The 23,927-nt window shown below is 43.4% G+C and overlaps 1 protein-coding gene across 1 annotated transcript in view; it reads right to left on the bottom strand.

Moving 5' to 3' along the window:
• LOC139757455 (multiple PDZ domain protein-like) overlaps positions 1-23,927 on the bottom strand; it is a 963,136-nt gene that overhangs the window by 414,626 nt on the left and 524,583 nt on the right. The window contains exons 20-21 of the mRNA XM_071677982.1: positions 21,992-22,111; positions 12,727-12,989 (exon numbers count right to left, since the gene is read on the bottom strand). Coding sequence (XP_071534083.1) covers positions 12,727-12,989; positions 21,992-22,111 — 383 coding nt within the window. The remainder of the gene's footprint in view (positions 1-12,726; positions 12,990-21,991; positions 22,112-23,927) is intronic.

The following is a 23,927-nucleotide window of genomic DNA, read 5'->3' on the forward strand; positions in this document are numbered from 1 at the left end:
GGGGGGGGGAGGGGGGATGGGGGCGAGACACAACCGTCCTCGCGAGATAATACCCAGGTGGCCTCCGGGCGCTGACGAGACAATGCCCATCGAGAACCATACGAGGCGAGGCAGGGAGAGGCAGCGAGGCAATGGCGGATAAGCTGGCAGCAGCTCAAGCTTTACTCAGCTTCTAAATGGCTACGAGAGGAAAGGGGAGGAGAGGAGGGGGGGTTAAGGAGGAAGGAAGGGGGGGGGGGGGCTTCCTTCCGACGGGAGGGAACAGACGGTGATGGAAAGAGAGAGAGAGAGAGAGAGAGAGAGAGAGAGAGAGAGAGAGAGAGAGAGAGAGAGAGAGAGAGAGAGAGAGAGAGAGAGAGGATTTGACGGACGAACAGAACACAGGGATGGGAGTGGGAGAAAACGGAACGTGGAGTGTAAGAGGGAAAAGAAAATGAAAGATGGGTGGACTGAAGAGCGATGAGAGGGAACAGAAGGGAAGCAACAGGCGGAAGAGGAATAAGGAAAGCGAGGGGAGTGAAGGGGAAGTGGAAGAAAGAGAGAGAGTGGAAGGAATAGCACTATATTACGCCACAAGGAAGCAGAAGGTCTACAGAAGATGTAGACAAACATGGCGGATCAACAACTCTATATAAAGCAGCAAGATAATTAATATAACTGCCACATATTAGGCAAGTGTGACGTGGGAATATAGCATACAATACTAAAGTATTACCACGGGGGAACCCCCCCTGTGTGTGTGTGTGTGTGTGTGTGTGTGTGTGTGTGTCTGTGTAAATATATAAACATAAACAACAGTTTATTCAATTTAGATAGCCATTCGCCACGGTTTATGGGAGACTATTCTAAACTGCCCAGATTTTACTTCAGACGCATCTTTCTCTCCTCTAGGTGAACCAGCTTTAAAAAGCATTACATAAAGCCGTAATTCCTTTCAAAAAAATAAAATAAAATAAAGTCGTAACTTGCGAATATTCGATTAAAGTGAACACCTGCAACTCTTGTACAGTTCTACATGTGAAGAAACACAGCATTTGAATTTACACTTAGTTAATTCCAGTGAGCTGAAACAGACTCGTGTGTTCTCCAATTTTCCGTCATTACTTCACTAGGGAAAATGACACACACACGGATAAAACAGAACCACCGAACCTCACAGCAAAATACCTCGAAAATGTTCATTTTGTGGAAGAGAAAAAAATCACTCATCAAACGGGTCAAAAAAAAAAATATATATATATGTATATATATATATATATATATATATATATATATATATATATATATATATATATATATATATATATATATATATATATATAATTGGGAATATAAGCATTTTTGTGACAAAATGTCTTTGAGTTTCGTTCGGTCTTTTAAGAGTAAGTTTCCACGTATACACACGCAAATGCAAGTGACTGGTTCTTGGAACAGAGGTGTTGTGATTTTGTGTGTGATGTTGTGACGTGGTTGTTGTGTTACTGCAAGTATTGTTGTTGTATATTGCATACTGTTGTAGTTCTGAGTTGTATGCTGCAGTACTGTATTGTGTTGTATGTTGCAAACTGTGTTGTGAAGTAGTGTTGTATGTTGTAGGAACTGTGTGTTGTTGTTGTTGTTATTGTGTTGTATACTGCGGTATTGTACGTGTGGTATCATGTGTTGTGATCTTGTGTTGCTGTGATACTGTGTCGTCATGGCATTGTCTTGTTATTGTGTTGCCACGGTACTGGACGCCATGACACTGTGTTGCAATACTGTGTGTTGTGATACCGTGTGTGTGTGTGTGTGAGTGTGTGTGTGTGTGTGTGTGTGTGTGTTCCTCCAGCAGTCGTCTCCAGTGTTGCCACGCAAGACGGGAGGGGTGACCAGGTGTGTGGCTCTAACAAGCAGGTATTCACACCTGTGCCGAAGCCAATACGAGACAATAGACAGTGCTAACCCTCATCTCACCAAATATGCAAACGTTCTTTATAATATCTTCAGTGAAGGTTAATGACGTCACAAATATGCAAATTAGCTCTCGAACTGGTGGAAATTAGCTCGTCAGCCATTGTTAAGTGATGCCTTGATCATGCCGGGGATGTTAGATCCCGAGTGATGGTATATTCGGTCATATACCTGAGAGATATTGACCTTCAATTACCCCAGGGAGATGGTAGTTAGGTCTCTGGCACACACACACACACACACACACACACACACACACACACACACACCAACTCTGACATAACACAAACCTGAAAGTCCCTCACACGACACTTACTTCAAACAAGTATCGACATGCAACACACACACACACACACACACACACACAACACACACACACACACACATACAAACACCTACATATCAACACATACATGCTCGAACCATCATAAACCTTCTAAAGCAATAACTGATTCAATTACTTTCAATCCATCTCCACAAACATCACTGTATATATCATTAGTAAAATAAACCATTATAATTATTTAAGCCCATCGATATTTCCCTTTCTATTAACATGTCTTCATCTGCTGTCACCTTCCCTCTTCATAAAGAAGCGATGCTCAGTCTTCCTTTTTTTTTGGACAAGCAAATCTACACTATTCCCCTCCCTAACACGAACTTACACATTTTTCCACACCACCTCATCAGCTGCATCTTAATTCAACTTTTCATTTTGTCTTCATTAGCATGTATTCTAGTCTTTCTTCTGACTGCTCTGTAGTCCTTTAACTTTTACTGACCTAAGGGAAAAAAATCTTTATACATGGGCCATTCTCATATCGATATAAGCAGTTAAAGGTCCTTCATCTAAGTGCCCGTAATAATAAGGTAGATGTGTCAGTACCTATAACTGCTATAGCAAGGCAACATTATAAAGGTGTGTTGTACATGGAAGGTGTTTATATCTGAGTGACTACACAATACAGGAGGGGAAACTTAAGAGAGTGGTGATTGGCAAGGCCAAATGGTCGTTATGGAGATGTGACAACAACAGAAGAAATATAGCAAAATAAATACAGTCACAGTGGCTTGTTATAACGACCAAGTGGTCGATATGAAGAAGTCGATATATTACGATACACAAGCCCACGTCGGACCACGTTCTGGACGTACAAAACAGATCAAAATTACATTGAAATAATGGGTAGTACAATTTCAAAAACAATTTCAAAAAGGCACCACAATTTCAAAAACAATTTCAATTACATTAAACTATGCCGTAACATAGAGATTCTGTGTAATCAACATCGCATGTAACTATATTTTCTACGTCTGTCAATCAATCTCTAATCTTTTATAGCGTATCTAATCTCTCACTGATTGCCCAATCGGTTGAAGCACGACAAATCTTTTGTTATATGTACAATCCCTTCCGGAATCTGTAACTTCATATCCCATTTTCTTAATTATCGTTACAGGTTACAATGCTTCGACTGTTACCCCATGTTCTGTTCGTTACAAAATACCCATTGAAAAATGTGACCCCATTTCCAGCATGTAATATCTTAAAACTTCTATTTCCCCTCCCTATCCCCTATTACCTTAATATCCATAACATACTGCCCTCAAGCACTGTAACCTAATCCCTTTTTCTTTCACTTTCTCGGGTAGTCTTCAGTAATCCCGTCGCACACACACACACGGTTTAATCTGTCCCTCACACACTTCCTGTAACTTAAGCTCCTCACTATATTACTCGTTTAATCTGTCCCTCACATCTTTCCATAACTTAAGCTCTTCGCTATATACTCCACCGCCTCTCCTCCTTCATCTCTACGCCCTGCAGAATCTCTTCACAAGCCTCTGCAGTATACTGAACCACACAAAATCAATCAACCACCCCTCATCTTTCCTCAACTGAACAACCCTCTCTCGCCTAACTCATCATATGTCGGGACTGGGCCATTTTGCTCGATTGTAAACATTATCCTTACACACGAGACCCTATAATTCCTCCCTTCAGTCTTCAGTAATATAACATATATATATAATGAGCCTCATCCCATTTTCTAAGCCTGATTTCTACTATAGATGGTCGTGTCTTCGTGCTCAAACTTCAAAACAACGATTAAAAGCCAGATTGGATGAACTACTTGTGTTGCATAGGTTTGCTTAGCGAAAGAGAAGTATTCTATATATCACACAGAAGCTCCTGTTACACCCCGTCACAACGTGACAACCCTTACAGACCCGCGTAACAACGTGACGAACCCTTACCTACACCCGTAACAATATGACAGCCCTTATCTACACTCGTAACAACATGAAAAGCCTTAACTACTGTAATATAACAGCCCTTATTTACATACGTAACATGAAGGCGGTTATCTACACTCGTAACAACAGGAAAGCCCTTAATTACACCCATAACATGACAGCCCTCATCTACAACCGTAATAACAGGCCGGCCCTCTTCTACAACCGTAACGAGCCAATACGAGGGTGTAACCACTACCAGTGTTGTTACTGACGCGCGAGTTTGTCAACGCTAACCATCACTGGAACACTCATTGACAACATGCAACACCACAATAAGCTATGAAAGTACAATACACACAACCGAACAAATATCTACATAAACAAACCTAATTAGTCTGTAATAACATTTAAAAATCACCAACAGCTTAGTTGATCTCTTTACACTGCATATCTAAGTTTTATATATATTTTTCTTGGCAAATAAAAAAACAGCTGAATTCTGTTTTAACGTTTTACACACAGCACAAAACAAAATCAAAACTGAAGTAAATATGTAATTACTGACTGGCAATAAATGGTACTGTGTAGATAGATTTTGAACTCCATTACTATTCTATCATTTATGAACCTTCCCATCTCCTCTAAGTCCCCTTAAAACAACCCAATTTAATCACCATACCGGCAATAACATACTTTTACTGGAAATAAAATACTCCCAGTTCTATTTCTTCCGTTTTCCGTACTTCAAAGTCATTTCAATAATTCAATCCTTAACATATTACAACTCCTCCCTCCATTAAATACTGATCAGACCATATAAAACCTCCTCAGCGATCAATTTCCAAAAATAAGGCGGCAAAACATAATAACAATTTCAAGAAGTATTCTACGTTCGTCTCCCCTCATTTTCCTCCAGGCGTCAACACCACAATAATAAAAAACGAAGACTTTTCCCCTCGTCACATAGTTCGCTCGTGAGGCCAAACCACTCGTTATCCTTAATTCAAAAAACGAGGAACGGGCACCGTGGTGGTTTAAGGACCACTTCGCAGGACACGGGATGGTCTGTGAGTATCTCTGACCACAGTTTCCACGGCACTGAGTCGGGTGGGGTGAGGACAGAAAACGCGCCAACCGCCATTCTTCCCCCGACACACTCAACCCTGCGCATTGATGCCAAATTTCCACCCACGGTTTCCCATCCTCAAACTCCCACTCCTAAACCATACGGTCGCTTCAAACACTCACTATCCTTCATTTGACGTTTATGGAAGGTTTAAACGATGGGTTTTTTTTATAGACTTGAATCGATGGGATGGGTTGAAAATCAGAATTTCTCGAGAGGGACGAATATGGCAACGATGGACCTGCGCGGACGCCGCTTGGGAGGAGCTGAGTGTATCCTGCAGGACTGCTGTCAAGTCACAAAACTCCCGCGATTGAATCGGAACGTTCAATTTTCGGCAGTGATAGCCCCCGGCCACCACCTGGCCACCCGCACCTGAGTTTCCTTCCTCAAGGCAGAGGGGAAACCAGTGTACGGCCGTGTGTGTGTGTGTGTGTGTGTGTGTGTGTGTGCGAGGTGGGGAGGTTGTATGGGGTGTTGAGGAGGTGCCTCTGCTGCTTGGGGGGGTGAGGGACGTTGTTACTGGGCAGTGACGGTGTTGTTGTGACGCTGGGATGATGGTGCTGTTGTGGGTATTATGTGACGGTGTTACTTACCGTCACGTATGTGTACCTAACTTACATATGTGTCTTACACGTACGTGGACTCTTAAGGATCTCGCTCACACGCCAACTATGTACTCGCGTCCAACACTTCCACAACATCACAACCAGATCACAACCAGTACATGTACTCCAGTCCACCACTTCCACAACACCACAACCAGATTACAACCGGTACATGTACTCCAGCCTAACACTTCCACAACACCAATACCATTCACCATTACACAACCAGTTCACAACCGGTATATGACCTTTCCTCGCCCGCTCTGTGTGCCGCCTCATTCTTCACCTCCCCACTCCTTCCTCATCCTCTTGCCTCCTCCTCCTCCTCCTCCTCAAATCCAGTCTTCTTCGTCGAGCAAGACGTATCCCAGCTTTGGGGAAATATCCCAAAATAATATCCCATTTCTGGGACCGAATTTGACGTCGGGAAATACACACACACACATCCGAAGACTTCTTCTCCCTAAATATATATATATATATATATATATATATATATATATATATATATATATATATATATATAAAACCACTTTGGGCCTCCCAATCTTGAGGCCAAAGATAGATTCGAAGATGGAAATGTGGCAAGCCAAAGTTATCAGGGCGAGAGAGAGAGAGAGAGAGAGAGAGAGAGAGAGAGAGAGAGAGAGAGAGAGAGAGAGAGAGAAGAGAGGAACCGACATCGAAGTAAGTCGCCCGTTGAAATAAGCCATACAAAACACGCGACATCCTTTGGCAAAGCACTCACAAACCAGCCCCACGTACGCCCAGAGACAACCCTGCACAACTCGTCTTCAAAGCCTTATATATATATATACATATATATATATATATATATATATATATATATATATATATATATATATATATATATATATATATTCCTATGAGTCCACGGGGAAAATGAAACACGATAAGTTCCCAAGTGCACTTTCGTGTAATAATCACATCATCAGGGGAGACACAAGAGAGAAATGCACGTGTATATATACACACACACATCATCATCAATAGCTTTATGATGTCCAACTGTGTCAACCACATGCCATTCACCACACAATTTCACCACCACCACAATCAACCCATTCCCCCACGTCTCTCTGGAGTGTTTTTCCCGTCACGTGAACCTACAGAAAAATGTGGCACCCACTCCACCAGCAGGGCAGGTTTCCAACCCCTCGCACAGCCATTCTGACCAGTGTGCCACCCCCACCCCCCTCCCCCTCCCCTCGATCTGCGCCAGTGCCACAGACGAAATCTATGCCACATTCACCCTCCCCCCCCCCCAACTGTGTTCCTGATGCCAGCTCGTCGCCCAATCTCACTTCCCCTCATCAAATACTAATCCAGACCCCCCCCTCCACCCCCCTCCCCCAGGAGCACCAAATCACCCCTGATCCTTCACCAATATTCCATTACAGTTGACCTCTACTCCCTTACATGGTCTCCCCTTGAACTCACTCACCATCAATCTTCCTTATCATATCTTATCTTATCTTATCTTTTCTATCTTTCCTCACAGAAGCAACACACTCGTCAAATTCCCTGTCATTCTACTCCATTCCATATTTTCCTGTCCCAGAACACGACTGTTCACCGAACAACGCGACCAGAACAGTAAAAATATTGGTTTCAGACAGAAATAACAAAAAATGGGATGGAGAATAATTTTGTTCTGCAAAAATAACATCCCGTTACGTAGAACAGATTACTCCTTCTGTACCTCATCCTAGAAAGAAATCATATAATAATATATTTTCTATGGTTATCATTTATCATTATTTTTCGCTCGATATAACGCTAAGAAATGTAGACTATATTCCACGATGGTATGTTCCTTTTCAATATACTTTTATATATATATATATATATATATATATATATATATATATATATATATATATATATATATATATAGATAGATAGATAGATAGATAGATAGATAGATAGATAGATAGATAGATAGATAGATAGATGGATGGATGGATGGATAGATAGATAGATAGATAGATAGATAGAGAGAGAGAGAGAGAGAGAGAGAGAGAGAGAGAGAGAGAGAGAGAGAGAGAGAGAGAGAGAGAGAGAGAGTCTTAGAAACGAATGTCTCTGAAAATACGAATAATTAAATTTTCAAATCCCAATAACAACCTTATTAGCGCGCGGGAGGTTGTTGTTGTTGTTGTTGTTGTTGTGGGGGGGGGGGAGGGGGGACCTTAACGTGTTGCCAAGTTAACCGTTTCTTGCACTTCTGGTCAAAAGCGGTTCCGACACTTTCCAAACTCTCCTCGCACGGGGTCAAGGGTCAAACGAGCCATTTTAAACGAGGCCACACTAGGAACCCTCGTTAAACACTTAGCAGTTCCACAACCTCCACCCACCATAATGGTCACTCCGTCCCTGCTCTCTCTCTCTCTCTCTCTCTCTCTCTCTCTCTCTCTCTCTCTCTCTCTCTGTGTTTACACCTGCAGCCCTAAATCCATTTTCTCTCTCCTCTTAACTCTCATTCATTGCGGACTAATTCCGTTTTCTTCTCTAGTTCTGGACTAAATGCATTTTCTTTCTTCTAATGGACTAATTCAGTTTTTCCTCTTAAATAATGGTCCACGAATTACGTATTCTCATTCTTTCTGTCTCACAATTTAATGGCATATCATACATGTCTACATCTGAACCCATCTTGTATCAAACAGTCATTACTCCCTTCTCCATTTTCTTTGCTTTTGAAGTCCTATGCTTGCCTAGGCCATCACGATACATAACCCATACAGCGATGCTGTAGCCATGGTATAGCCAAAATTGTCATGAAGATACCACAGTATAGCCACCATTAATCTGACGTCGCTCAACCTCTATCTAACTTTAATTTTGAAAAACACAAGTAGGGACGAAACAATCTTAAAAATGCGAGTTCATCTGAATCATCTAAACCCACGAAAATGGCTTTGTTAACATCCTAACATCTGCTTACGTCAGTCCTTGAAGACTCCAATAACTACTTCAACGAACTTGTCATTAATTATGTCAAAACGTTCCGTTTAAAATGAAAAGGTGTAAAATTCATGTCATAGCTAAAAATCTATTCTATATTTTCTTTTGAAACCATCACAACACGTGCAAATTTGTAGATAATTCTTCGAAACCCTTCAAAAATATTTCTAAAAAAAACCACACACACAAGATCACAAGCTAAGGATAAAATCATTCATATATATATACTAAACACTTGAGATGACTGAACCTCCAAAGCGTATTTTCTAATCGCAACGGAAAGAAATTCCACACTTCCACAAGTCTCTCCTTCGTCTGGCGTATTACAAAGAAAACAGGCGTGTCTTACCCTACACATAATGTCCTAGTAATATTATTGAGAACCCAAATATAGTTTAGCTTTACAGACATCCTCACAGAAGTACCTTCATTTCTCTCTATTCTCGAGGACGACTCGACTGATCTCCCGAGATACGACTGGGGCTGGACGACCACTTGAACACGGCCGTTCGACACGACCCTTGCGCACGACGGTGCGACCCTTGAACACGACGGTACGACCCTTGAGCACGACGGTACGATCCTTGAGCACGACGGTACGACCCTTGAGCACGACGGTACGATCCTTGAGCACGACGGTGCGACCCTTGAGCACCACGGTACGACCCTTGAGCAAGACGGTACAACCCTTGAGCACGACGGTACGATCCTTGAGCACGACGGTACGATCCTTGAACACGACGGTGCGACCCTTGAGCACGACGGTACGATCCTTGAGCACGACGGTACGATCCTTGAGCACGACGGTGCGACCCTTGAGCACGACGGTATGATCCTTGAGCACGACCCTTTGTGTACTGAAGCCTTAACTAGTCGTCCACAATCATAAGACTTTGTCTCTGACGTAACCATCACGGAGGGTAAAGTTAACAACCAATAAGGTCGTTATCGTGGTTCAAGGGTCCTTCCTCTCCACACAAACCACAGGAAGTAACAGCAGGAGCTAAACTCTTTAAATACCCACGTAAGTTAACACAGTTTTAAGCTTCATCTTCTCGACAAACCCTCTGTTCTAGGCCACATTCACCTGCGAGACAGTCCATTTACCTAAGGTGACGTATCATGTGAGGGAAACATATCATATGTCTTGCGGACATGAAAATTCGTCCAAGAATATTCAATGACATTTTACGGTCGGAGAGACGAAATGCTGAGTTTCTTTCTGGTAAGGTCAGTGCACTAGATCCAGAACTCACCCCCCGTTTTCTATGATGATGATAAACACCACAATATTAAAAGCAATTATTTCCCACCTACAAGCTGGTAGAACACGCTTCGACGTCTGTATCTATCTATCTATCTATCTATCTATCTATCTATCTCTATCTATCTATCTATCTATCTATATAGCTGGACGCGTGAGTCTCTCCCGCCAGAATTCGTAGGAAATACAAACTATTTTCTCTCTGATGCTGTGATTGCGATCGCGGGACAAAATATTTTTTCAGTCGTCATTCGTAATAAAAGAAAAAAAATATGAAGCCTTCACTCACCGTACAAAATATTCCGCCAGCTACAATATTACTTTATTCTATACAATTTTTTCCCCCGTGTTTGTTTTACGGAGGACAAGACAGAGCAACACACAAGAGGCAAAAGTGGACGTCCTTATCATAGCTATCTTCTATACTCTCTCTCTCTCTCTCTCTCTCTCTCTCTCTCTCTCTCTCTCTCTCTCTCTCTCACCCTATGCGATAGAGAATCCATGAATTATTTTTCCTGTACGCCCATCACTTTCCTCCTTCAGTACAGGCGCTCTTATCCTGTTTGACTAGTGGCACTATGAAGGCCATTTAAGGCCACATACAAGCGAACTTGGCCATTTACGAACTCAAGAAGAACCGGCCTTTTACATATATACCATTTAACCTAACTACCACCACCACTAACAACAAACAATGTTCTAATTACAACACCTAACAATATCTTACTGCTACAAAATACCACTTAACTATTCCTAACTACCCCCTTAACTATACCTAAGTACCCTTCAAGGTCATCACTCCTGGTCATTTCCTTGTTCACGGGTCAGGGTTGTTATCACCGAGCGATCAATCATTCCGAGTAATCGTGATTAATATGATCCATTTACCTCGCCTCGTGATCCACGGATTCACCCCGCTCTCCGCGCCTTCCCTTGTGACGTGATCAACTGTTCTAATTGCATTGATCGTTGGGTTACGAGTAAGTGGGGGTCACGATTCTCAACGAGGGGTTACGATCGTTTATTGACCCTTATCTCTCATCAAAAAAAAATATTCAATAGTCATCTGTCTCGAATAGTCATCTCAAACAACCACAGTTCGAACAACGTTCATACCAATCATTGAAGTTCTACAGCTAAACAACCCCCCCCCCCCCCTGCGTCAACCCACTACTCTGGTCTTCAAAACAATAACAAATACGATCAACCACAACAAAAACATCCGAAGCTTCTGCCACACGTGGCATTCAACACCTTCAAAGTACGTCTACCTCGAAGCTAATCCCATTGGCACAGCTAATCCCAAACACTATCAGTTAATAGACAACATTCATAGTTTACGCTAACATAATATCCACACAATATGAGGAAGAAAACGATAGAAGACTTTTGAAGGAGGAAAAAAAAAAACTCATTTAAGCTAATGAGGTTTCTAGTGGGGTTGATTCTCAAAAGCAAAGACCTAGAAATGATTAAATCATTACCAGACATCGATCAAGGAATTTCTCTCCTATATATTCGTGTTTCGTGTTCAAGTGGTTAAAATACACCCGCTTATTGAAGATTATTTACATCAACAAATCCAGGATATCAAAGGCTAAAAACATATATTACACTTTCATCTCAACTTCGTACGCAAGCCACCATAATTATAACTAGTTTTCTAGTAAACAGGGTCATGACCTATGACAAAAACATATGATTACGACCCGTCTAAGGTACTGGTAAACAACCTGTATCTAAGACACTGGAATATAACCCGTATCTACGGAGCTGGAGCACTGCTAGTATAGTATTGGAAGACGCTGGAACACGACCCATTTCTAAGGCACTTGGAACATGACCCATACCTATGGTACAGAACATCCCTGTGCTTAATTAAACCAACATCAACGACACGTTACCTGTACAAGCAAGCGGGTCATAAACATCACTGAACTGCCAAACATCTTCCACAATAACATCAGGTGGAGAACCACATCGCGACCCACAAACATCAAAACATGAGACGAGGAGGAAAACATCTGGACACATCAACATCACATGAAAGTCAAACATCAACAGGATTTACGTGTTTAAACGTAACTACCAAACACAAGATGTTTACTGCCCACTGTGACAGAACAATCAAATACATTTTCAAGGAAAACGCACACACACACACACACACACACACACACACACACACACAGATGCACACACACACACACACACACAGATGCACACACACGCACACATCATATTAGTGTGTGTGTGTGTGTGTGTATGTGTGTGTGTGTGTGTATTTCATAAGGGAGGTCGTGATTGGAGCTTCAGGACGAAGGTCGTTAGAGAGAGAGAGAGAGAGAGAGAGAGAGAGAGAGAGAGAGAGAGAGAGAGAGAGAGAGAGAGAGAGAGAGAGAGAGAGACGCAACTCGACCATATAATCCCAATTAAGAAGTTACGTGAGGCGTATAGCCCTTGCCGACCTGAATCGCTGCGGTGATAGTAAACGACTAACCATTAACCAGAGAGGAGGTCGTGGGGTCGTGCACGCAAGGGGTTCGAACCCCGCTCGGTAACGCCCCGATGATAACCGCCGCACAAGGGGTTCGAACCCCGCTGGGTAACGCCCCGGGGATAATCGCCGCGCAAGGGGTTCGAACCCCGCTGGGTAACGCCCCGGTGATAATCGCCGCGCAAGGGGTTCGAACCCCGCTGGGTAACGCCCCGGTGATAATCGCCGCGCAAGGGGTTCGAACCCCGCTGGGTAACGCCCGGGGATAATCACCTCCAACCCCTCTCGAACTATTTCATTTATCTCTACGTCTAACTTTAAAAACCGAAGCACAACCTCATGATCTATATGACCCACATATTCTAATCTTCAGACGCGGCATCTTAATATTCACAAGATTCGAATATCATACCGAAAACCCATCTTCACTACAACCCTCAATATAACTGAATAACAAAATCATTAATGAAGATTATATGTTATTCACAAAAACGTATATACAAAAAACTGTACCAACGCTCGTATGTTTCATATACTTCAAAATAAATATAAAAAATAAATTACTTTTGGATTACAATTCTATTACCCCGATGTCACGACGTGAAAAATTACATTAAAGTCTATATTAGGAGACGAGAGAGAGAGAGAGAGAGAGAGAGAGAGAGAGAGAGAGAGAGAGAGAGAGAGAGAGAGAGAGAGGAGTTTATAATATAATTTTACATGTGTTGGCATGAGTCAGGATGCAGGGTTGTGAATACAACAGTCCAGGAAGAAACAGTATTGGTGGAAAGAGAGATTGTAGACAGTGTTGTAATTCATCGTCTCTCAAATACATAGGCACACACACACACACACACACACACACACACACACACACACACACACACACACCACTTACCATTCTCCTAAATTACTTATCAACCCAACTCAATTCTCTCTCTCTCTCTCTCTCTCTCTCTCTCTCTCTCTCTCTCTCTCTCTCTCTCTCTCTCTCTCTCTCAATCAACCTCCGCAGTCCGTTTTCCCTCCGTAGCTCCCAGCTCCACAGCGGTACGCAATGAGACCTTTCAGAAAACTGACACAAGCCAACGAAAAAAAAAGAAAAAAGAAAAAAGTTTCTGAGTTTCTGAAAAGAAAGAAAAAAATCTGAACTTCTGAGTTCAGTGTCTTTACTGCCGCATGTTGGGGGGGAGGGGGAGGGGGGGAGCCCCATTAATGGGGGGGACGGGCACGACAGCTGCCGACACGTCACAGACGAGACCCTATTAGCACCACTCTCTCTCTCTCTCTCTCTCTCTCTCTCTCTCTCTCTCTCTCTCTCTCTCTCTCTCTCTCTCTCCCCCATTAGAGAGGGACAATTCTCCCCCCTCCCCCCCCCCCACGGGGTGTGCTAACAAAGAGGAAATCACGAGATAACGACTCAAAATTAGAGAAGTTATTATTGTCCACATTACAGACGGGAGGGGGGGGAGGGGGAAATATATATATGCTAGAGCGGGGGCAGGGAAACTGTGCCGTTGGTAAAGGGATTTGCGTCGCGCCATCTGAGCTACATTAAGAAAAAAAAAAAAAAGAAAAAAAAAATTGGAAATAGCAATTGATATGGAGTATGGGTTCTGTTCTTCTGTCTTTTGATTATTCCAATGGCAACATGAGGCCAGGCCCCCCCCCCCCCCCTTTTATTTCTCCTTCCTCGACCCATCTTCTTTCGTGCGTAGCCATAACAAACTACGTAAATATGACACTTTAAGATCGACGAAATTCTCCTCTGGGGTTGCCAACATTTCAGTGCCAATGGGGCGTTAATGAAGATCATTTTACTTTCCTTCCACAACTCTTCTTTACCTCTCTCACTTATTCTCTCCTATTTATTTCCTCATACGTCTCATTACTCGCCAAAATGTTATTAAAAGTCCTATTATTTGTCTATTCAAGGCCAGAAACATGTGATGAAACTTGCTTACAAGATCCTAATTCCTTCGTACATCCTCAATAAACTCGTATCTCAACTGTCTAATATTAACATCAATGTTAACATTAACACGCGACAAGGCTCCTTCTCCAGTCTCTCCTCCCATCCTACGATACATGGACGCTTGGAAGCTTACGTCGAGACTTCGCAACCACAACACAACACAACACAACAACAAGATAATCCAGTCACTGGAAAACTCTCTCTCTCTCTCTCTCTCTCTCTCTCTCTCTCTCTCTCTCTCTCTCTCTCTCGATTCCTTGGGGGGTGTCTGCTGATGCAGGTTTGCCAACGCGGGACGAGACGTTTCCCCCCCATATCGCTCACTCCTTCCTACCTCCCCCCCCTTTACCCCCCTTGACTCGATCCTATAAAGATCTTTACTATACCCCTGATCAACCCCTAATAGAGGGGGAAGATGTAGAGAGAGAGAGAGAGAGAGAGAGAGAGAGAGAGAGAGATGTGGCTAGCTAACACCAGAGAGGTTCCTGATTTGGGGAAAAGATTAAAAAGGAAGATTTTTCCTTAATAAGTAAGAGGTTTGGGGGGTCCGGTGCCGCAGAGAGAAAGAGAGAGAGAGAGAGAGAGAGAGAGAGAGAGAGAGAGAGAGAGAGAGAGAGAGAGAGAGAGAGAGAGAGAGAGAGAATTTCCTTCATTTTCTCTCTCTTAACATATTCATTCATTCAGACTCCCTTCATTCCCTTGTGACGAGATGAAGTTCATTACCCCAAACTTGCATCCACCACTTCTCGCAACAATTTCCATAAACAGATTAAAAAAAAATGATCCTCAAACTATAGAAATGAACTACGACAACTTACATCATACTGAGCACATAAATATGTATATCACATATGAATCACATTAGTATGCTACCTAGTGACTTACGATAGCTATATATATATATATATATATATATATATATATATATATATATATATATATATATATATATATATATATAATATATATATATATATATATATATATATATATATATATATATATATATATATATATATATATATACATACATATATATATATATATATATATATATATATATATATATATATATATATATATATATATATATATATACCTATGAGTCCACGGGGAAAATGAAACACGATAAGTTCCCAAGTGCACTTTCGTGTAATAATCACATCATCAGGGGAGACACAAGAGAGAAATATAAGTAAGTTGATATACATCGAAGAAACGAAGCTAGGACGCCATTTGGTAAACATTTTTTTTTTTTTTTTTTTTTTTTTTTTATACTTTGTCGCTGTCTCCCGCGTTTGCGAGGTAGCGCAAGGAAACAGACGAAAGAAATGGCCCAACCCCCCCCCCCCCATACACATGTACATACACACGTCCACACACGCAAATATACATACCTACACAGCTTTCCATGGTGTACCCCAGACGCTTCACATGCCTTGATTCAATCCACTGACAGCACGTCAACCCCTGTATACCACATGACTCCAATTCACTCTATTCCTTGCCCTCCTTTCACCCTCCTGCATGTTCAGGCCCCGATCACACAAAATCTTTTTCACTCCATCTTTCCACCTCCAATTTGGTCTCCCTCTTCTCCTCGTTCCCTCCACCTCCGACACATATATCCTCTTGGTCAATCTCTCCTCACTCATTCTCTCCATGTGCCCAAACCATTTCAAAACACCCTCTTCTGCTCTCTCAACCACGCTCTTTTTATTTCCACACATCTCTCTTACCCTTACGTTACTTACTCGATCAAACCACCTCACACCACACATTGTCCTCAAACATCTCATTTCCAGCACATCCATCCTCCTGCGCACATCTCTATCCATAGCCCACGCCTCGCAACCATACAACATTGTTGGAACCACTATTCCCTCAAACATACCCATTTTCGCTTTCCGAGATAATGTTCTCGACTTCCACACATTTTTCAAGGCTCCCAAAATTTTCGCCCCCTCCCCCACCCTATGATCCACTTCCGCTTCCATGGTTCCATCCGCTGACAGATCCACTCCCAGATATCTAAAACACTTCACTTCCTCCAGTTTTTCTCCATTCAAACTCACCTCCCAATTGACTTGACCCTCACCCCTACTGTACCTAATAACCTTGCTCTTATTCACATTTACTCTCAACTTTCTTCTTCCACACACTTTACCAAACTCAGTCACCAGCTTCTGCAGTTTCTCACATGAATCAGCCACCAGCGCTGTATCATCAGCGAACAACAACTGACTCACTTCCCAAGCTCTCTCATCCCCAACAGACTTCATACTTGCCCCTCTTTCCAGGACTCTTGCATTTACCTCCCTTACAACCCCATCCATAAACAAATTAAACAACCATGGAGACATCACACACCCCTGCCGCAAACCTACATTCACTGAGAACCAATCACTTTCCTCTCTTCCTACACGTACACATGCCTTACATCCTCGATAAAAACTTTTCACTGCTTCTAACAACTTGCCTCCCACACCATATATTCTTAATACCTTCCACAGAGCATCTCTATCAACTCTATCATATGCCTTCTCCAGATCCATAAATGCTACATACAAATCCATTTGCTTTTCTAAGTATTTCTCACATACATTCTTCAAAGCAAACACCTGATCCACACATCCTCTACTACCACTTCTGAAACCGCACTGCTCTTCCCCAATCTGATGCTCTGTACATGCCTTCACCCTCTCGATCAATACCCTCCCATATAATTTACCAGGAATACTCAACAAACTTATACCTCTGTAATTTGAGCACTCACTCTTATCCCCTTTGCCTTTGTACAATGGCACTATGCACGCATTCCGCCAATCCTCAGGCACCTCACCATGAGTCATACATACATTAAATAACCTTACCAACCAGTCAACAATACAGTCACCCCCTTTTGGTAAACATATATATATATATATATATATATATATATATATATATATATATATATATATATATATATATATATATATATGTCATAACATTACCTTGAATTGCTTGTAGCACACCGCTCAGCCACGCATACACTCCCTCCTCCTCCACATATAACTCACACAAGTCCGGTCATATAATCAACCTTGTAGTGGCACAAGCAAGCAATATAACCCAGTATAACCCCTCTACCAGAGGGTATAACCCAGTATAATCCCTCTACCAGAGGGTATAACCCAGTATATACCCTCTACCAGAGGGTATAACCCAGTATAATCCCTCTACCAGAGGGTATAACCCAGTATAATCCCTCTACCAGAGGGTATAACCCAGTATAATCCCTCTACCAGAGGGTATAACCAAGGGAATATCATATTCCTCACTGCCTCCACGATTCCTCTGCCCCTGGACGTGATAACCGGGCGATAAAGACGATGGCACACACTGTCCTAAGGAGGAGGAGGAGGAGGAGGAGGAGGAGGAGGAGGAGAAGGAGGAGGAGGAGAGGAGGAGGAGGAGGAGGAGGAGAAGGAGGAAGAGGCGGAGGAGGAAGAGGCGGAGGAGAAACAGCAGGCGGAGGAGGAGCAGCAGGCGGAGGAGGAGGAGCAAGCGGAGGAGGAGGAGGAGGAGGAGGAGGAGGAGGAGGAGGAGGAGGAGGAGAAGGAGGAGGAGGAGGAGAGGAGGAGGAGGAGGAGGAGGAGAAGGAGGAAGAGGCGGAGGAGGAAGAGGCGGAGGAGAAACAGCAGGCGGAGGAGGAGCAGCAGGCGGAGGAGGAGGAGCAAGCGGAGGAGGAGGAGGAGGAGGAGGAGGAGGAGGAGGAGGAGGAGGAGGAGGAGGAGGAGGTGGAGGAGGAGCAGCAGCAGGTGGAGGAGGAGCAGCAGGAGGCGGAGGAGTGTCGAGGGGAATACTGCTGTGTCGGTGAGTTCGTGGCTCACTCGATGGCGTCTTATAATATGGACACAATGAGGCTCAAGACTTGAGCATCCTTCCGTTACGACACGTTTTCCCGCACCAGCTCTCCCACGCACACACACACATACACACACACACACACACACACACACATACACACACACACACACACATACAAGCGAGGTCATGACCCCTAAAACCACATCTGGACCCACAACGAATACGGAGCAATACTTAACATCCCGCAATACGTCAACGAATTTAGCGAAATATAGCAGCATTCCATGTATACGCGGAACAGAAAATGGAAGATGGGTCAAGTAAAATATCTAAAAAAAAGAATATTGTGATCGGGAAGAGGGGTATTGTGGGTTTATGGATATATCAATGGGTGTCAATAAATTAGTTAATTACTGGGTGTGTAAATAATTAACATAACCTTAAAAGTTGCTATTTATCCGTCTATAAATACAGACAAGACCGTAACTGTAACGGATGTAAGTACATAAAAGTTTCCCACTGAAATTCAGTCTCCATAATTTTTCAAACTTAAATTCAAGTCACATTATGATGACTTACGTCAAGCAACTTGTTGTCTTGCTTTCTCTCAAGTGGTGAAAAGGAATTGTACAGTGGCAGGGCTCGAAGTAAATTCCCCCCGCTCCACCCCACACTGTACCTTGCCTCACTCTGTATCTTGTATTACCATCATTCACTGCCTGACCCTGTATCTTACATTGCCTCATCTCTTGCTTTAATCTGATCTTGCATCATCTTATCTCTTGCTTTATCCTATCTTACATTACCTTATCTCTTACCTCACCCTATCTTACACCATCTTATCTCTTGCTTTATCCTATCTTACCCTACCTTATCTCTTGCTTTATCCTATCTTACACCACCTTATCTCTAGCTTTATCCTATCTTACATCACCTTATCTCTAGCCTCACCCCTATCTTACATGACCCTGTACGTTACATTATCACAAATCTTGCTCACCCTGCGTCACACAGCATCTCGGGACAGAAATACCTTCCCTCCACTAACTCTACAGCGGTCTCAGGACGCGTCTCCTCCGTCAGTGGACATAAAAGATCAACATCCTTTCACAATTACATCGAGAAAAAAAAAAAACAGGGAACAATGATTAACCACATCAATATATAATAGTATAAAGGGGAGGGGGACAATATCTAAAGGGGTTCTTCCCCCCCCCCACCCACCGAGGAATAAACCTCTTGTTCATCTGAGAATACACCGTTTATTCCAACCAACACAACAGAGTAAACAAGAAATCTATTCCCGCCTTTTGTTTCTGTACATTTCTACATTCCGTGAGGAAGTGGGGGGGAGGGGGGGGGGGTTATAACTACATAGCATTCCATGCAGATACGTGGTGCATAATCTATTGTAGAACACACAGGTGATAGACTTTCATCTATCACTAACAAACATAAATCTAAACAAAATATCAAATTGTGATTCTAGTGCATTATGTACAGGTCTCGACGTATTACTTAATATGTACAGGAAAAAACAGAACTATTTCATCTACCTTCAAAAAAAAAATATATATATATATTGATCGTATTTACATTTATAAGCTCGTATATCAAAAATGAGTCTTCAAAACTCGATGCAGAACTGAAGAATTCTTTAAACTGATGCAATAAGCCTTTATCAGTGTTAGTTAAATTCTTTTAAAGATATATATATATATATATGTGTGTGCGTGTGTATATATATATATAAATATTGCAAATCCTCGCTTTCGAAAATTCATTTTCTGTGAGATTTCCTGAAATATAAACTGTGATGATTATCCTTAAACATCTAGAACCAAACGAGAATTTATACCTTACCATTACGAAGACTCTGGAGGGGTTTCCACTACAGCACTACTCCTTTTTTTTGTGAAGGATCTAACCCTTTTAATAGAAGAAATAACATCAGGGATTCTTCGATCTCAAGTCGTCAGTCTGTTCTGTCGTCATGAAATGTCACAATGCCATGCAGACGCCCACACCACCTAGACGCAGCCATACGCATACGAAATGTTTTAAAAGTTGCATGACAGTATAGTGTTCATGAGATGGGGGTCCAGCCAGTGTCAGACCACCCCACCTCCTATACAAAGCTATTTGGGACGGACAAATGCAATGCTATCAAGGAAGTAAATCGGTTCCATCCGTCATACTGGTATCCATCTGTCATGTCCTGTAATTCAGATGTCATTGAATGGTTCCCATATTGAGATAAAGACGTCAAAGGCGTATTTTAAAAGGCAAGATCATTTAGCGTTAGTTAGGCGGTGGTGGGCCACAAAAACTAAGCGTCTGTGATAGTTAGCTAATCAAAGTAGTTAAAGATGTAAGTGGTAGTTTGTCCTGTATTCCAATTGGGTCTTGTCTCAATGATGTGTCTTTCATATTCCTCTATCTTACATCATTACAATTCTTGCCTCACTCTCTATCTTACATCATCATAATTCTTGCCTCCCTCTCTGTCTTGCATCATCACAATTCTTGCCTCACTCTCCATCTTGCATCACTTCTGTATCTTGCCTCTGTGGTAACGTAATCGCGAAGAGAGAGACAGAAGAAGACTTATATATACCCAAGTCACATATCATCCTGTTAGACCTTATACAGCTGGACTACACATGAACCCACAGGTCATATACACCACAGGTACAAGTCATCCACACAGGTCATGTATACACCAGGACTACAGGTCCTCCACAGGTCATATACAGCAGAGCTAAGGGTGACCCTCAGTTCAAATACAGGACGGCTACAGGTCATCCACAGGTCAAACACAGCACGGTTGCAGGTCAGTCGTCCACAAGGTCAAATCCACAGGTCTACAAGGCATCCACAAGCCATATTTACCAAGGCTCTTAAAGTCGTCCATGAATCCCAGATACCCAGGATCGTGCCCACCGTGTCACGCGCACCTGCTACAAGCCGCCCACTTCGGGCGGTATGGTCCCGACGGGGCCGCCCACTTCGGGGGGCTAAGGTCCCGACGGGGCCGCCCACTTCTGGGGGGCTATGGTCCTTATGGGGCCGCCCACTTCGGGGGGTATGGTCCCGACGGGGCCGCCCACTTCGGGCGCTATGGTCCCGACGGGGCCGCCCACTTCTGGGGGGCTATGGTCCTTATGGGGCCGCCCACTTCGGGGGAGGGGAGGGGGGGCTATGATCCCGACGGGGCCGCCCACTTCGGGGGAAGGAGGCCTATGGTCCCGACAGGTTGTCCCCCCCTGCCCAAGGGGGGGGGGACTCCCAGCCTGGCCAAAACCACCACCACAATCTGAGAAGTTTAATGAGGGGGGAGCGAGGGAGTGGGGGGGAAAAAGATCGCGCCCCCCCCCCCCTAGTAAATCAAACAGACGCGTGAGGCAAACGGGCGTACTCATCTCACGGTGGGGGGAGGGGGGGGAAGACGAGACCCCCCTCCCCCTAGTGAGTCAAGGAAGGTACTCACCTCATTGTCATACTCCGTGATCTCCTCCTCTTCATCGGTCGGGAACGCTGGGGTGTGCGGGGGGGAGGAGAGCGGCAGAGGGGGGATCTCCGAGCCGCTGGAGAGGATCGACCCGGAGTGCTGCGCCAGGGGAGATGGAGGGAGGGAGGGAGGGGGTGGTTAGAAAACGGAGGGCGGTTAGGTTTGCGTTAGTCACTTCCTTTTCGGATCACTAACAGCTACAAGACAAGCTTATATTGTAGGGGGGGGGGGGGGTAGAGTAGCTGAGGCAGCATGTACACTCACTTCTAACATGATGAGAGAGAGAGAGAGAGAGAGAGAGAGAGAGAGAGAGAGAGAGAGAGAGAGAGAGAGAGAGAGAGAGAGAGAGAGAGAGAGAGAGAGTCAAACTGACAAGAGGGCGATACACGAGTAAATACAAGAACAAAAAAAAAATAATCAGTTCAGAATCAATCGAATCATTCATTAATCATTCATTAATTCATGTAAATAATCACAGAAATAAACCAATGACGGTGACCCTTTCTTCCCCCCCCCCCCCTCCCTCCCTCTACCTTATCCCTGAGTGTGATCTCCCTTGACGCTGACCTATGACCCCTTCCGACCTACAAACTTACACCATCCAGGACGGCAGAGGTCACCATCGCTACACCAAAACACATCACAGCTGACATCCGTGTGACAACAATGGACTTAAAAGTGATACATAAATGACAGACAGACGAACAGAAGGCTACATCAGACGCCCACTCAGTCACGCAACTGGTATGAAAAAAAAAGTGAGGGAAAATAGCAACACCAACACATAATACGATACACAACTTCACCAAGCAAACATACGAAGTTGTCCACACTTACGCAATGTAAAAGATGCTATCACACTCTCTATACCCACACTATCCTTTCAACAACCCACAAGCCACAACCATGGAGCGATCTATCCTCACACGGTCCTTTCCCATCATCCATGCTAACTTCACAACAACCGTTGATCTTCATCTTCACAGTCTACAATTCATGGGACTTCCATCACCACAACCTCATCATTCCATCACCACACCACAGAGCCATCAGTCTTCCATCACCGTAACCTCCTCCACAACCATGACCCCACAAACTCCTCCACAACCCTCTAAGTCCTCTCGATTCAAAATTCAACCAATTCTCAGCTTCTAACCCCTCCTTAAACCACACTAAGACATCCAACACAACACATACAACCCCTAATACAATCCCAAAACAAGCCCTCATCTTAGAACACCACAACTTTAACAACCTTCCAGTCAGCTCCCAAGAGAATATAATGATAAAGTCACATATAAAACCGCAACTTTATCTTTCCAAACAGGTATTTTAAAGCAGAGAGAATCTTTACCCGTTCGAACACCCCAGAGATCACAAGATTATTTAACAAAGATCATTTCCTATTGCATAGTTTACGCTCAGATGCTTAAAAAAATAAAACTAAAAACTAAATATGAAACCAATTCTACGCCTGGACAATTTTCTAAGTGGGAGCAACGACAGAAGAGCCACTTTTAAGACTTTATAAGTGACAGTCAGACACAAGCGGATCTTTACCCTTCAAGACGATGTTAAAAAAGAACACATCCATTAACTAATGCGTTATCTCAGAAGAACACTAGGCCACGGATGTTCTCGTCCTGTGTTATCGTGCCTTTATTTTCCAAGATGTCTTGTGTTTAACGCGTCGACGCAGGACGCGGGTATTAACCACTTGTCTTTGATGTCTGTTCTTATTGACACGGTGGGGATGACGTAAAGGAAAGGGGGGGGGGGGGAAGAACAACGGAGGAATGGCGTAGACTCCCCCCTCTTCCCCTCATTCACCTGTTGTAATGGCGTCTCTGTAACGGGTACGTGAGAAAAACGATCGCCCGCCCGTTGAACAGACAGCTATCCAACAGACATAAAC

The sequence above is a fragment of the Panulirus ornatus genome, chromosome 26, assembly GCF_036320965.1.
Source record: "Panulirus ornatus isolate Po-2019 chromosome 26, ASM3632096v1, whole genome shotgun sequence".
Lineage (NCBI taxonomy): Eukaryota > Metazoa > Arthropoda > Malacostraca > Decapoda > Palinuridae > Panulirus > Panulirus ornatus.